Below are 15,218 nucleotides of genomic sequence, written 5' to 3'. Positions count from 1 at the left end.
AAAGTACCATATTATAAAATCAAGTTTTATTTAAATTGGTTAATTTAGAAACTATCAAATAAGGCCAGAGAGATGAAAAATCAACAGTATGAAAGATGAGGGTTGGTCATGTGATAATTACCTTTTTTCTTATTCTTGGTGGGTTTGGTAGTAATCCTTTCTGAAAGAGAAGTGAGATTAATATTATGATGGTTCTTCTACTTTGTACTTTTGCCCCTTTTTTACTTTTTTGAACTTGGTATTTCTAACTGCCTTCCAGATGTCCCATTGTTAACCGCACACTCAAGGTGTCTTCATGGACAATAACTTCCCTATCCAAATCTGTAACAAATTGCTCTCTGTTATCCAGACTCAATTTTAAAGTCAGCTTTAAAAACTGTACCCTCTCAAACATATAAATTGTATGTAACCAAACTAAACCAAACCAAACCAAACCAAAAACAATTGCACCCTCTCTCTGTTCTCCTTATAAAGTCTTGCCAAGTGTTCCTCTACAATCTCTTCTACACCCACACTTCCTTTCCATTTCCCCTAGGACCCCTCTAGCTTGTGTCTTATATTTCATATACTTTAGCTACTCTGGGGGCACATATTTGGTGAGTGAGTGAAAGATGTCAGGCCCCACCAGTGACATTGGACACACAATGGTGTCCAGGCCATTGGGAAGACAAGTGGGAAAAGCTGGCATGTAATGGGTAAGGACAATAAAGTACAAACTGTGCTCTCAGAGTGTTTTGGATTCCAAAGGTGGGTGAGTAGGGTAGGCTGAACAATGGCCCCCAAAGGTGTTTCTGTCCTAAGCCTCAGACTTGTGAATATGTTAATTTTCATGGTAAAAGGGACTTTACAGATATAATTAAAGACTTGAAATGGGAAGATTATTCTGGGGCCAATGTAATCACAAGGGTCCTTATAAGGGGGAAGGATCAGAGTGAATAGTAGGAGATGTGGTGACAGAACACGAGGTTGTAGTGAAGGGGCCATGAGCCAAGGAGGGCAGGCGGCTCCTAGAAACTGAAAAAGGCAAGGTACAGATTGCATCCCTGGAATGCTCCCTGCTGACACCTTGACTTGAGAGCAGTGAAACTGATTTCAGACTTCTGGCCTCCAGAACTGTGAGATAATAGATTTGTATTGTTCTGAGCCTTAAGTTTATGGAAAGTTGTTACAGCAGCAATAGGAAACAAATACAGTGAGTTTAAAGGACTTCAGAGAATGTACTGTTTGAGCTTGGCAGGTTGAGTGGGGAGGTATCAGTCAGAAAGGTGGTGAAGTTCATTTGAGGTTCCCATGGCTTCTTTCCACCCTCCAACGTTCTCTGATGTGATTAACACTTCTGAAGCACTATTTCAACTATGTCAGTCCCTAACACAAACCTCCCATGATTAAAGGAAGGGTTTACTCTCCTTCCTCTGGCCTCAAGACCTGTACAATCAGCCCAGCCCATGTATCAAACCTCATCACCCACAACTTCTTGATATTGTGGGGAGGATTTTCAGGCCACCCTTTTTATGTAGAACGTGTTGTTCCTACATTTTTGTAGGAACTATTGCCAACCTTGTCAAGACTATTCTTGTTTTAACATACAGCTCAGTGGAAACTTTTCCATGAAACTATCCTCGACCTCAAAGTCAGAAATGACCTCCCCTCCCCCAAGACCCTGCCTGTCTTCCTGCAGGCGCCTCTCCACGTGCAGTCCTGTGGTTATGGATGTGCAATCTTCCTCCTGGTTAGGGACTGACCTTACAGACCCTGTCACTTTAGACGTATCTCAATAGATATTTCCTGAGCAAAGAGCTTTTCTGTATTATTAGAGTGGTGCAAAGAAGGGGTGTGTGATAGAGTCAGAAGGCACAGGTTTATCTGCAGTTAGAGTTCTGGCCTGTTTTGTCCACATCAGGGGGCTGATCTGAGGAGAGATATTTAAACATGCAATTTATTTATATTCTCTTTCGAGGATGAATGTCAGATGGCTATCAAAAGAAATTATGTTGAAATATTCTGTAATCCAGGAAACATCCATACTGGTGTATTATTTCATAGTTCAACTATGCTACTTTAAACATTGGCCCCCAAAGCCTAAAACCCTCTCCCTAGTTTAAATTACTTTCTTTTGACCAAATTACATAGTGGCAACTACTGGTGGCAGAGTCAAGGTCACAGTTAACTGTCCTACCTTCAAAAGGATAAGAGTCCATGCACTAACAGATTAAGTTGTAATAAAACCGAGCTAAGATATGCCTGAGTGGGATGTTAGTTATAATATGTGCATTGTGACCAGGGCAAGGGAGGTTATGATGATATTCTGAAACTGGGAAATTCTGCTGTAGCTTGGAGTTGGTGAACTGTGACACCATTACCTTGATTGAAGCCCTTTGTCATTGGAATACCTGAATCAGGTCTTTCAGGGGCCAGCCACCACAGCGCAGGCTCAGCTTCCAGTTCTTGCATTTTCCATGGTTTCCTTCAATTTCAAATTCCCTGAGGGTGAACTGCTTCCCGTCCTCTGTCTCTATACACTTCTTCAACACTCCTGTGAGACAAAGACAAGATGAGCTCCCTTTGTTCCTAGGAAGTGCTCCCCACTGTGAAAATCCCAGAACTGAGCCTCCCACCATGAGGTTCTGGGCCACCCATTTTGGGCTCAGAATCAGCAACACAGGGGAGCTGGGTTCCCTTTCAGGGGCCCCACAGCAACCTGAAAGGCGAGGGTAGAAGGGGATTTCCTGCCATCGGTACACATTTCCTTGACCTTTGAGAAGGACAATAATTATTATCAACATTTATTTTTAAAAAGCATTTTTCCATATTCAAAAGAGAAAAAAGAATGAATGGCTCTTAAGAAGAATGAGCAGTATTCTTTCCCTTCCCTTCTCTGAGACCCAGGATAGAGAGGCTGAATTTCAGAGGTGACAGATGAGGGCACACAGGTGGCCGTGTGGCAGCTGCCAGCATACCCACATCTGCCTTGTTTTGCACAATATTGATCATTCAGTTAATGGCAATCGATTATTTCTCATAGTTTGGACTCATGGCTATTTTACGTTTAAAGTAATTATGGGAATGTAGTGGGAAAAGTTAAGTTACTCATATGCAATGTAGTCATAGGGCAAACATTTATACTTGGTACCTAAAGAACTATATTCTGGAAGGGGGCAATCAAGCATATCAGATGAACATTTGCGCTGTACTTTAACAATTATAATTTGCAAATTATTTTATATCTGTCATTCCATTTTTTTTCTCATAATAATATAGCAAGGCCAGTTTTATTATTACTTCCATTTTGTAGAGGAGAAAGTTTAGGATTGAGAGAGACTGAGTAGCTTGGCCCAGACACTCTTGGTATAACTGAAATTTGAAATAAACAAAAAAATCCCGATTCTAAATCCTGTGCTCCTCCGGTTAGCACAGGCTGTCCAATTGCTACAGAGAATGGGGCTCTGAAGTTACTGCTGGATTTCTCAGATGTGTACATTTTCCACCCTTATATTGAAGCACTTGCTCTTGTATTAGATGCTGGATGGCATCATATGGACCTTTTCCATGAGGGAAAGAGGAAGCGGCCTTGTAGACTAATGTTTATGAATTTTAAAAGTCTGGAAATTCCATCTTTACTCCAGTCTGTCTGGGATGCTGTGCAGAAAAGAGCTAATAGAGCAGACCCGAGACTGCTATCTTTAGAAATGTCTGCTTTCAAGGTTGGCATTCGAGGACCTGGATTTTGAGAGGGGTCCTACCATTCTAATATGGTTTATGCTGGCTACCTGCTTCCCTTCTGGGAGTCTGGAATTGTAGCATGTGGTAGGCAGAGGGGACCTACGTAACTAACTTCTGACGAGAACCCTGGACTATGAGGCTCAGGGCAACTTCTTTGATAGATGACATTTTACACATGGTGTCATAATTCGTTTCTGGAGAAATAAGTGTGTCCTGTGTGACTCTACTGGGAGGGAACTCTTTGAAACTGGCAACTGGTTTCCTTTGGATTTTGTCCCATGGGCCTTTTTCCTTTGCTGATTTTGCTTTGTATCAATGTAATAAAGCATAGCCATGAGTTCAACTATATGTTGAGTTCTGTGACCTCTTAGTGAATCACCAAACCTGGGGATGGTCTTGGAGACCCCGACACAAGTGTCTACCCTCTAAACAATATATTATCCACATGGATAGTTTCCCGTTGAAAGTGTAGAAGAGCAGGAAATCCACCTTGTTTCATTTTCTCCTTATGCAAAATCCCCTTCGCCTGACCACAGGTCACAGGAAGTGTAAGAGGTCGAAAATCCATATTTTTATCTCTGGGAATTCTTGGAACTGCAAGGAAGCATTATTATTATTATTTTTCATCATCTTCCTCTTCAATGGTGCCCTCTTTCTCCTCATCCATCTTGAGATTCTTCTTTTATACCTTAAAATGTATTGGAGGGAATTTCCCCACGAATTAGTTACATTTCTAGATCTTTCTTTTATGGCAGATTACCTACATAAAGATAACGTCATCTCCACTCCCACCCTCTGAAATCCTACATAAAGTCCTCATGTGGAAGGATCTGAATTCCCAACCTTGTTGGCTAGTGATTTCCTATTGCACAGTGATGTCCTCCTGCTGTTTTTGAGGATGGTTTTTAGTCATATCATTGTTTTGAAGTTCTGCAGATGGAGGAGCAACCCTCACTTTTTAGCTTTGTTTCCCCATTTGAGGCGCCCCCCCTGGGGGAACAGAGAGCAGGGTGGCAATGGTGCCATAGCAGGGACAGTCTCTGTCTTCCCTCCTTGCTCTCTGCTTTGATTCACTTCTCCTTCACATGAGCTTTCTCTGTGGCTTTCACTCTGTGAAGTTCCGGGTGGGGTTTTCTGGAAGGAATTGCATGTCCTTTGCCGGGGTGGGGGCACTGGGCTGTGATTCTGCTGAAGCAGGTGTTGAAAGTCTTAAAATGAACTTCAGGAGCAGGAGCACCTTCCCCTGCCCTTCTGGCCAACACTGAGGGAGATCATTAAAGACACATGCTGGGGCTTCTCTCCGGGATGGGTGGGTGTAGTGTCCCTGGGCCTTTTAGAATCAGTTCTTTTAGAGCTAAGGTGAGCCTGGAAGTCCGTTCCGTCTAATTTGCCTGCCACCCACCCATTTTCAGAGCAGGAAATTGAGGCAAAAAATAATAAATGACAAGCCCAAATCACAAAATCAAAGGAAGTTTAGGAATTAGGACACAAGTCCTATAGTACCACCCAGCATCCCCCTTGGTGGGGCAATCAGTGGCTCTCTATGTGGGCAAGAGAAGGGTCAGCTAAATAATAGCATGTGAGTCACACACAACTTCCTTAAAAGTTATCAGTGCAGTGCAGGGAGACCTGCACAGGCCCAGGGAAACCCGTGCTCTCACAGATCAACTGGCTAAAATCAATAAAGTGGGTGTTATCACCATCCTGTCATGCTGTTGAAACTGACCAAGGCTGATGAATATCCTAATGTTTTTATGGCCTTATAAGCCAATTAAGGAAACTGATCACTCAAAACACAGAGTAGAAAATAAAATGTAGATGCTTAATTATTTAAAGTGTATTAACCACTTTTTTTTTTTTTTTTTTTACCTCTTTTTCTGCCTCTTTTTAAAGGCCTGCTGTTGATCATTTTTCTCTCTAAGGGGAAAAAAACATAACATAAATATCTCTTGTTTATAACATTGTATTGCAAATAACAGTGTTTTACAAAAGCACCATTGAAAGAAAAGGTTTTCAGGAGTCTGTTTAGTACTTCACTAAAACTATCAAATGCTTAGATCAGGAATTAGAAACTTTTTTTCTGTAAAGGAGATAGTAAATATTTAAGGTTCATGACCTCTGCTGTGATTACTCAACTCTGCTGTTGTGTTGCAAAAGCATTCCTAGGTAACATGTAAATGAAAAGAGTTGGCTGTGTTCCAATAAATCTTTATTTACAAAACAGTGGGCTGGATTTGCCCCGTGGGCCATAGTTTTCTGAACCCTGGCTAAAACATAGTTGTAAAGATGATACTTAACTAAGATTTATTCTACATTTCTTTTACTAATATCTCCAAATCACTCCAAATAAATTTGAAAGAGTGTTTTTTTCATATTTCCCAAGCAACAGGGTGAGCAGAATAATGAACTCAGACATGGGTTGTACCAGAAACTCTCCTTAGACCTTACCTCTATTAACTTCTGACCACATTATTATTTATAAGGACTAAGGTGGGGTTTTAATATTATTAGGTAATTATTAAGATAGAAGACCCAAGAATGGTTCAATACTTCATCCTTAGAACAAATTTATAAGATAGGGACTAATACTATCCTCATCTAGTAGATGAGGAAATAAATATGCACCGATAAAAATACAAGATAAATAAAGTATTGAAGATTTCCTTGGATGAAGCAACAGAGATAAAAGGCAGCAATGTACGGCCTCAAGGGAGACCTAATGGTGGGCTCTACTGATCAGATAGTTGCTACAAACCTAAATTTGAAAGATTTTTGTACTGAAAATTGTGGCAAAATCATGCCACTATTCACACCAACCCAATAAAGAAGAACTTACAGAAAATGATGCCCAAGTTCTACAAGTTGTAGAGTTAAAGATAACGCAAAGGATTGACACAAACATGTGCCAGAAGATTGCAGTATACCCCTGGCTAGAACTTGAGTCTGTTCATCAGTAGCCGTTATTGGCAAACACACATTCTCTTGCTCTTCGTTTTTCTCTATTTAAATCCTTCTGGGACTAGTGAGTGAACTTTCATCAAAACCTTGAGGTTTTCAGACAAACAACTTCAGGCAAACAAACAGAAGCTCCGTATATTCCAGTCCAGATCTCAGCATAAAGAAATTTGGGCAAAAGAGCAAATCATATGTATCAAAGTGCTGATGAGCTTTGCTTTAAAATGGTACCATGTATGTTAGCATGTACCAGCACCTTGTTATTTTACAAACAGGTAGTAAAATGCCTGGACAAAGTATGATCTAACTATTCTTGTGTCTTCTATCTTAATAATTACCTAATAACACGAAAACCACACATTAGGCCTTATAAATAATAATGTGGTCAGAAAAATTGAAAGCAGTTTAAAAATAATTTTCTTAAGAGTTGGGAGTAATGATTATGGGCAAAAAATTATATCAGGATGTCAGGTTGCCTCAGAATATCAGCAGAGATGTCAGTATCCAAGAACAATGCAACGGGAGCCCCATACGCCTAAATCTTAGAGAAAAATACTAGTCTAGCCCTGTTGCACAGAATGTGATAGGAGAAAGTGAGTCTGGTTCTCCAGTATAGCTTTTCCCTACCTCCAGGCCTAAAGAGAGAGGCTACATTCCTTTCTGAGAATTGTCAGACACCTCCCTTTAAGCCAAGAGAGAATGTGTTAAAAGAGCTACACAAGAGATGGACCTCTGCCCTTGAGGATGTCAAAGAAGGAGAGACTATTAGACTCATCCCTAGGAAATGTAAAGGTGAAGGTCATGGCTAGAGCATTCTGTATTGGGAGGAAGGCTGAGCTGCAAGCCAGCAAGGGAATCAATAAAGAAGCTAGATTTCCATGGCCTGCTGGGGGCCCTGTGAATGGGACCTGAACTGAGGGTTCTTGAGAGATATTCTGCCCAAGAGAACCACCTGGTGTGATGAGGTAACTGCAGAAAGGTGCAGATCTTCCAGAAGGACCATCCAATGTCTTAATTCCCCAGCAAGTTGGCCACCATTCAACTACTAAGAGATGGTAAAATATATTGCTTCTGCTATACTAGTAAGAAATTTCTAGCCAAATCTTCCCCTCCCCCCAGTTTTGTGGTCAGAGGAAGAGTTTTGGACTGTAATTTGTTTATAATTTGACAAATTTGTCTGAATTTGAGCCAGGAACTGGCTGAATGGGAAGCAGGATCACCATGGGGCAGCTCAACAAGGGATAACAGCAGCTTTCTCCTGGCTGCAAGGGAAGCTCAGTGGAGTTCTAGAGTCATCTGTAAATTGCACAGGGAGGAGGCTTTGCATCTTATAACTTCTGTGGTGTAGGGGGTAGGGTGAGGAAATGAGAATCTGACATCATAGAAACGGATGTAAACATCTTAAAATTTACTTCAGGATGATGAGATGCTGTTCCTGCCATTCCAGCCAGAGACATTGGGAATGTATTAAAGCTTTGGGGAATCCATTAAAGACACTCCTTGGGCTCCCTTTTCAGAATGAAGAAGAGGAAGCGGTCCATGGTTCAGTGGGAGATCCACAGGATATGAAGCCGTGTATGAACCTTGGATGTGCCTTGGAGAGCAGTCAGTCTATTTATTATTATTACTACTTATTATTATTTATCTCACTTTATTTCACTTTACAAACGAGTAAAGTGAGGCAGAAGAGGTGAAGAAACAGACCCAAGTCCACACGATTACCTCAAGGTGGTAGGACACGAGAAAGGACAGCTACACCACTTGTGAGTTACACAGTGTTTTATAGCTACGACAATTGACCCTTGAATAATGGGGAGGGAGATTAGGAGCCTCTACCCCCATGTAGTTGAAAATCTGGATATAACTTTTGACTCTACAGTTGGCCTTGCACACACACAGATTCAACCAGCACAAACAACAAACAATATTTTCAAGCTGCAGTTGGGAATCTGTGGTTGGAAATGCGAAAATACTGTTTTCCATCCATGGTTGGTGGAATCGCCAGATACACAACCTGTGGATACGAAGGGCCGACTGTATTTATTGAAAAAAATCTGCTTACAAGTACATACACGCAGTTCAAACCTTTGTTGTTCAAAGGACAACTGTATTCGCAGTCTCGAAAGTTATCAGTTCAGCAGAGACCGCACTGCGTATCCCCTGGGCCCTGGGTTCTGGCTGCAGACGCATCACCAAGTTATTTGTTTACAGTATATTCATCTTTCAATCCTTGCTGTGTTTTGGAAATGTACTAAATCTGATATATTTCTCAATGGTTAGTATAGTTACATAAAGCAATTAGGGAAATAGGTTTGTTACTAAAAGCAAAGAATAAAGCATGGGAATTTAGACGTTCAGTTATTGAAAATGGATCAATCTTTTAAAATTTTACCTTTTGGTATGTATTTTTTCCATGGGGCTCTCTTACTCAGAGCTTGGATTCTCTTTCTCGCTGATAAAACATAAAAACAAATGCTGTGAAAAGTTGCATTGTATATAATAGTTCTTTTTAAAAATTCCATTTTACTGTAACTTTTCAAGAGCCTATTGCATAAAGAAAAATATATATCTCATAGCCATGTACTTACCAAGCCTTAGATGTTTAACCTGGTTTCATCCTAGATTTCATTTTCTTTACCCTCACATTAATCCTAATTCATTTATACCCACCAATAAAAAAAAGAATTTAAGACAGAGTTTCATTTGTACCTCAAGGAACACTGTGAGAATAATAACAATGAGAGCTAATAGTTGTTAAATGCTTATGTACTAGGCACAAATACAAAACCCTTATATCTACTAATCTGTTTATGAGATAGAAACTTTTACTATCCTCATTACCAATGAAAAAAATAAACATCCAGAAATTTAAAAAGTTATGTGTAGCAATGCAGATTTCTTTTGGTTGAGAGACAGAAATCAATGGCAGGATTGCCAGAATTTGGATTGTCTAGAGAGGTACGATGGTGAGCTACACAGATGAAACACTCACCATTATTTTCAGGTTTTTGGGCTGAAAATTAAGTGAAAGTGACTACATGGGTTTGGACAAAACATTAGAATCGAAGAAACTAGCCAAGAGAATATTACCCAAAGGGAATGTGTAGAAATAAAAGTTCAAAGGGTTAAAAAAAAAAGAAAACACAAATAAGGGAAATATTCCTCAGGTGAAAAAAATCTTTTTTCAAGTCTTAGAAAGCCTCAGGGTTAGAGATATCAAAGAAGAGTGCGTTGGAACCCTATCTCGGGTAAATATGCTCTCAGATTCAGCAGATGATGAGGTGTGGGTGGGAAGATGGTGAGGCATATGCAGGTAGATCTCCTGACTGCCATGTTCTTATATGTTGCTCTCCAAGACAGGACCATGAAATGCTCACCCTTCCATTCTGATCCCTCTCTCTCTCTCTCTCTCTCTCTCTCTCTCTCTCTCTCTCTCTCTCTCTCTCTCTCTCTCTCTCTCTCTCTCCAGTTCTATGGTAGGACTACAATTTGGGCTTGTTGAGCAATAGACATCTTAGACAAACACATTCTCTCTTTGTGGTCCTCTGTGTCTTTCTCTGGTACAGTTGGATTCACCTTTCCTTAAATTTGTTGAGGCCATATGAATTAAAGTTATATATGTAGCCTAGCTCAGATTTATAAAGCTCTCCTTCCTGGGAGATTCTGGGCTTACAACCTACTGACAATATAGAGCGACTGGACCTCTCTTTAAAATTGTTCTTTGTGAGTTTGCTTGCTCAAATACCCCACAGGAAGTAGAGGAGCTCCTCTTGGGTTCCTTTCTATAGAAGTTGAGTAAGGTGCTCCCTCACCCCTCAAGGCAAGTGAGAAGGATTCGGCCTCAAGGTAATTGATCTGTGTCTCCAGAAATTTGCAGGAGGCAGAGAAATTTAAAAACTCAAGCCTGGAAAGTCTAGAGAAGATGACTCTGTTGGGAGCCAGCTACATGCTCTGACAGTGGGACCATGAAGAGGCATGGTTCTCATGGGCCTTTCTGAGGAAAAGAGGAGCTCAGTTCTTCTTAAGAGATTCTCTTTTCAGGAGGACCATTTAGATGGATGAGGTGTGGACCTCCTTGAAACTGAGAGACTAAGAGGGAACTGGTAAGCAGTCAGTTGGAGTTCTTGCATTAGGGGAACTTCATTTGAGAGATTCTCTCTGAAGAGGGGTGTCTCTAGAAAACCCACAAATGTGACTCATGCAACCACCATATCTGGGAAATAAGAAGACTACATCTACTCCTTACCTCCGTCTCTCCTTCCTCCACAAACTGGAATTAGTTAAAAGCAATATGTGCTGATTGGAATTAGAGAAGTACGGATGAGAGAAGAGGTTGGCCTCACCCAACTTCCTCACTACATATTTTCCAGTTTTAATATATAAGCTCAGGCTTTTAAATATTGAATGAGAATATATCACTGCTGCTGAAAGGGACTAACATAGCTCTGGGGTTTATCTAAGACTTAACCATGGGGAAGGAAAAGAACGATTTGAGAGAATAGGTTTGAAAAGGAAGCAGGAAAAAAAGCAAATGTGTTTGGGCGTACACTACCAATTCCATCTATTTTAATAAAGCACGTAAGACAAAGAGGTTTTAGAGGTAAAACATCTTAGACCTGAGTAAGTATAACCTGGGAAATAACCAAGATGATAAAGATAAAAATGGAGCTAAAGTGATAGATATGCTAGAAACATATGTATATATTTATTTATGCTACATTTAAATATATTTATTTGAACACATTTATTTGAATACATATATATGTATTCAATACATACATATGTATTCAAATAAATGTGTTCAAATAATATATATATATATATATATATATATATATATATATATATATATATGTATATACTGTGTTTCCCCGAAAATAAGATCGAGTCTTATGTTAGTTTTTGCTCCAAAAGATGCATTAGGCTTATGTTCAGGGGATGTCATCCTGAAAAATCATGCTGGGGCTTATTTTCCAATTAAGTCTTATTTTTGGGGAAACCCTGTATATATATACAGAGAGAGAGAGAGAGAGAGAGAGAGAGAGAGAGAGAGAAAGAGGAATGCTTAGAAGAAATGGAAAGGAAACAAAATATATCCAAATACATTTTAACTCCAGAGGGAAAATCCTGTCACCTCTACAATGCCATGTGAATTTAGTAGCAATATTTTATATAATATGATGTTAAAGAATGAACAGAAGAAGTAAAACATAAAAAAGAAACATAAATAGAATTGGAGAGGAAGGGAAAGAGACTAGAAGCAAAGAGGAGGAAGTAAAGGGAGAATGTAATAGAAATGAAAAGTTGCAGAACCCCATATAGAGAATGGTGAGTCACTCAATATTTCCATCCTTTACTGCACAAACTCAAGTGTGGTATACGCTCTGATTGAGTTTGGTTTAAGTAACTGTGTTTCTCAGACTTAGAACTGATGTGATACTAGGACTCTGTCTTCTGCTTAATTGACTCAAATTTGCTCTGTCTGCTTCTCCTTTTTCTGTCAAGGGCTATGTTCATTAGTTACAACAAACCTTTCTAACACTTTCTTTAGGTCCTTCATTTACCACTTAGCGCTAGCTTGTCTCTGGCCACATATCTCTGTGCTGTATCCAGGTTCCAGCTTCTTTTCTTGCCAAAGGGTATCAGGTTGACAAGAAGACCAATGGAGAGTCTGAATTTTCCTCCTTACTTGAGGAAATCAGTGACTTTGAATGAAAACATGCAGGGCAAGTAGGCAGATTGCTATTTGTTACCCATAATCATTCTCTGTTCCATAGGAATAGAGTTGTAGCTGGACCAATGGCTGCCTGACTAGAGATTATATTTTTCAGCCTCACTTGCAGCTAGCTCTGGCCATGTGATTACATTTTGGCCAATAGGATATGAGCAGAAGACTCTGGGTCTTTCCATTAAAAGAAATATGTGGGTGATCTCCCTCTCCATTTATTCCATCCCCACTGTTAGGAGACAGTGGTAACCAGATCAGCTTTCTTGGCCGCAGAGGGAAACCATATGTTGAGAAAGGCAGGTACTTCCTACCACTTCTGGACTGTTTGATGAAAGAGAAACAAATTATGTGATTTAAATCACATATATATTGGGGTCTCTTTGTTACAACAATTCAACCTATACCATAAATAAACCAGTAATTATGAAGCCCATAGGAGATTTTGGGGCTGCTGCACAGAGAGAGTCTTGTAGGAAGATCAGGTCTGCAGTAGGCTCACAGAAGCTCACATTTATACTTACTGTTTTGGAGACCATTTATTTTACATATGTGTCTTCTCTTTTCTCCTTCAAACAGAAAAGATAATAATCATTTATAAACAATAAATAGAGTTTAGAATTATAAACAGATTTACAAGCTTTATATGTTATTAACCCTCAGTTATTTTATTTTTAAGTCCTCCTTCAACTTTTGTGGGGCTAAATCCCCATCTACCAATACAAATCTTCGTTTTGTCATCATACTGAAGACAATAACAGCAATAAAACAACCTACATTTACACAGTACCAATCATTTACAGATTGCTTTTACATATTCACGTGAAGTTTTCTCATTCACAATAAGCAAAATGTAAAAAGCAGCTGAAATCAGGCAGAAGCTGACAGCAAAAGAGGGGGAATGTCAAGGAGATCAAGGAATAGCAGATCCCAAAGATGACCAGAAAAGTATACATCATGAATTCAGAGGCTTGCGTGGGAAAACTAAAGCTATAATCCATGGTTTTAATAATGAGAGCTTAAGAAACATGTGGAAGAAAAAGAAAGCCATCGGAGAAACAAAGATAAATGTAGAAGGAGAATAAAAGAGATTAGATGTTTCAGACATTAAAGTGAAGGATATAGACTATAGAAAGTTGAAAGGGAAACAAGAAAATTTAAAAATAATTAAGAAAGATCAGAGAGAAAATAATCAATAAATGATAGTGGCCAAATCATTGGAGTTTTCAAGGGGGAAAATAAAAATAATTGAAGAAATACTTGTAGATAAATTTAAGGGAAAATTCTTGAAATTATAATAAAAATTGAATATACATGTCATAGGTATGCATATTTTCACCCTGTAGCAGAAAAAATTGACTCCAAACAGCCAACCCTTAGATATATTCCAGCAAATTCACTAGACTTTAAAGATAAAGAAAAAAATTGAATGGGAAGCCTCAGCAAAAAGACCTAGTCATATTTTCAAGGGAGGGGCTCTTATTGGCTATAGAATTTTCCACAGCAATATTTAATGCCACAGGAAAGTGGGAAAAAACCTACAAGATACTTCTAGAAATAATGAGTGAGCAAATTATTTCTCAGTATAAATAGCAAAAACAAATACTTTTGAATAGGAAAATACTGGAAATATTGTCCCTGTGAGTTCTTATTGAGAAAACTACTAGAGGATCCACTTCAGCAAACCAAACAGGACTGGAAAAATTTTGACAAAAGGATCACAATGAAAGTGGGCATGAAATGACAAACTAGAATATTAAGCATACATGCCCTGGCAATATGAAAATAGTATAATAACAACAATAAAAAAAGTGGGGGGAAGGAAGAAATAGGGGTGGTAGAGCAAAGTCGTTGTCTGTTTTATAGCTTGAAGTCACCTGGTGATATTTGGACAAACAAGGAGTATAGGCATACCCTATTTTATTGAACTTTTTTTTATTGTGCTTCACAGATACTGTGTTTTTGTTTGTTTTCAAATTGAAGGCTTGTGGCAATCCTGTGTCAAGCAACGAATCTATCAGCGCTCATTTTCCCAAGTGAGCATTTGCTCACTTTATGTCTCTGTGTCACATTTTGGTAATTCTTGCAATACTTCAAACTTTTAAACTATTATTATATTTGCTATGGTGATATGTGATCAATGCTCTTTGATGTTACTATAGTAATTGTTTTCAGGTGCCATGAATCATGCTGTCAGATAAGATTGTACTTGATTGATAAGTGTGTGTGTGCCCCCTACCAGCCATTCCCCCATCTCTCTCCCTTTCCTCATGCTTCCCTATTCCCCGAGACACAACAATATTGAAATTAAGCCAATTAATAACCCTACAATGGCCTTTGAGTGTTCAAGTGAAAGGAAGAGTCTCATATTTCTCACTTCACATCAAAAGCTAGAAATGATTAAGCTTAGTAAGGAAAGCATGTGAAAAGCTGAGATAGGCCAAAAATTAGGCCTATTGCACCAAATAGTTAGCCAAGTTGTTAATGCAAAGGTTTTGTTCTTGAAGAAAATTAAAAGTGCTACTCCCATTCTACTGAACACACAAATGATAAGAAAGCAAAACAACCTCATTGCTGACACGGAGAAAGTTTTAGTGGTCTGGATAACAGATCAAACCAGTCACAAAATTCCCTTCAGCCAAAGCCTAATTTAGAAGAAGGCGCTAACTCCCTTCAGTTCTCTGAAGGCTGAGAGATGTGAAGGAGCTATAGAAGAAAAGTTTGAAGCCAGCAAAGGTTGGTATGTGAGGTTTAAGGGAAGAAGCCATCTTCATAACATAAAAGTGCAAGGTGAAGCAACAAGTGCTGATGGACAGCA

The 15,218-nt window shown here is 39.2% G+C and overlaps 1 protein-coding gene across 7 annotated transcripts in view; it reads right to left on the bottom strand.

Moving 5' to 3' along the window:
- The window catches only part of SP100 (SP100 nuclear antigen), a 77,070-nt gene that overhangs the window by 13,162 nt on the left and 48,690 nt on the right, over positions 1-15,218 (bottom strand). For 6 of the 7 annotated variants that reach the window (XM_081052127.1, XM_081052128.1, XM_081052129.1 and 3 more), the window contains 6 exons: positions 12,925-12,969; positions 9,068-9,127; positions 5,590-5,637; positions 4,210-4,314; positions 2,391-2,533; positions 122-160 (listed from right to left, as the gene is read on the bottom strand). In XM_081052127.1, the coding sequence (XP_080908253.1) occupies positions 122-160; positions 2,391-2,533; positions 4,210-4,314; positions 5,590-5,637; positions 9,068-9,127; positions 12,925-12,969 (440 nt within the window). The remainder of the gene's footprint in view (positions 1-121; positions 161-2,390; positions 2,534-4,209; positions 4,315-5,589; positions 5,638-9,067; positions 9,128-12,924; positions 12,970-15,218) is intronic. The other variant, XM_081052133.1, reaches the window with a different exon arrangement.

The sequence above is a fragment of the Rhinolophus hipposideros genome, assembly GCF_964194185.1.
Source record: "Rhinolophus hipposideros genome assembly, chromosome: 6".
NCBI classification, from domain to species: Eukaryota; Metazoa; Chordata; class Mammalia; order Chiroptera; family Rhinolophidae; genus Rhinolophus; species Rhinolophus hipposideros.
This window is presented reverse-complemented; position numbering and strand designations above follow the sequence as displayed.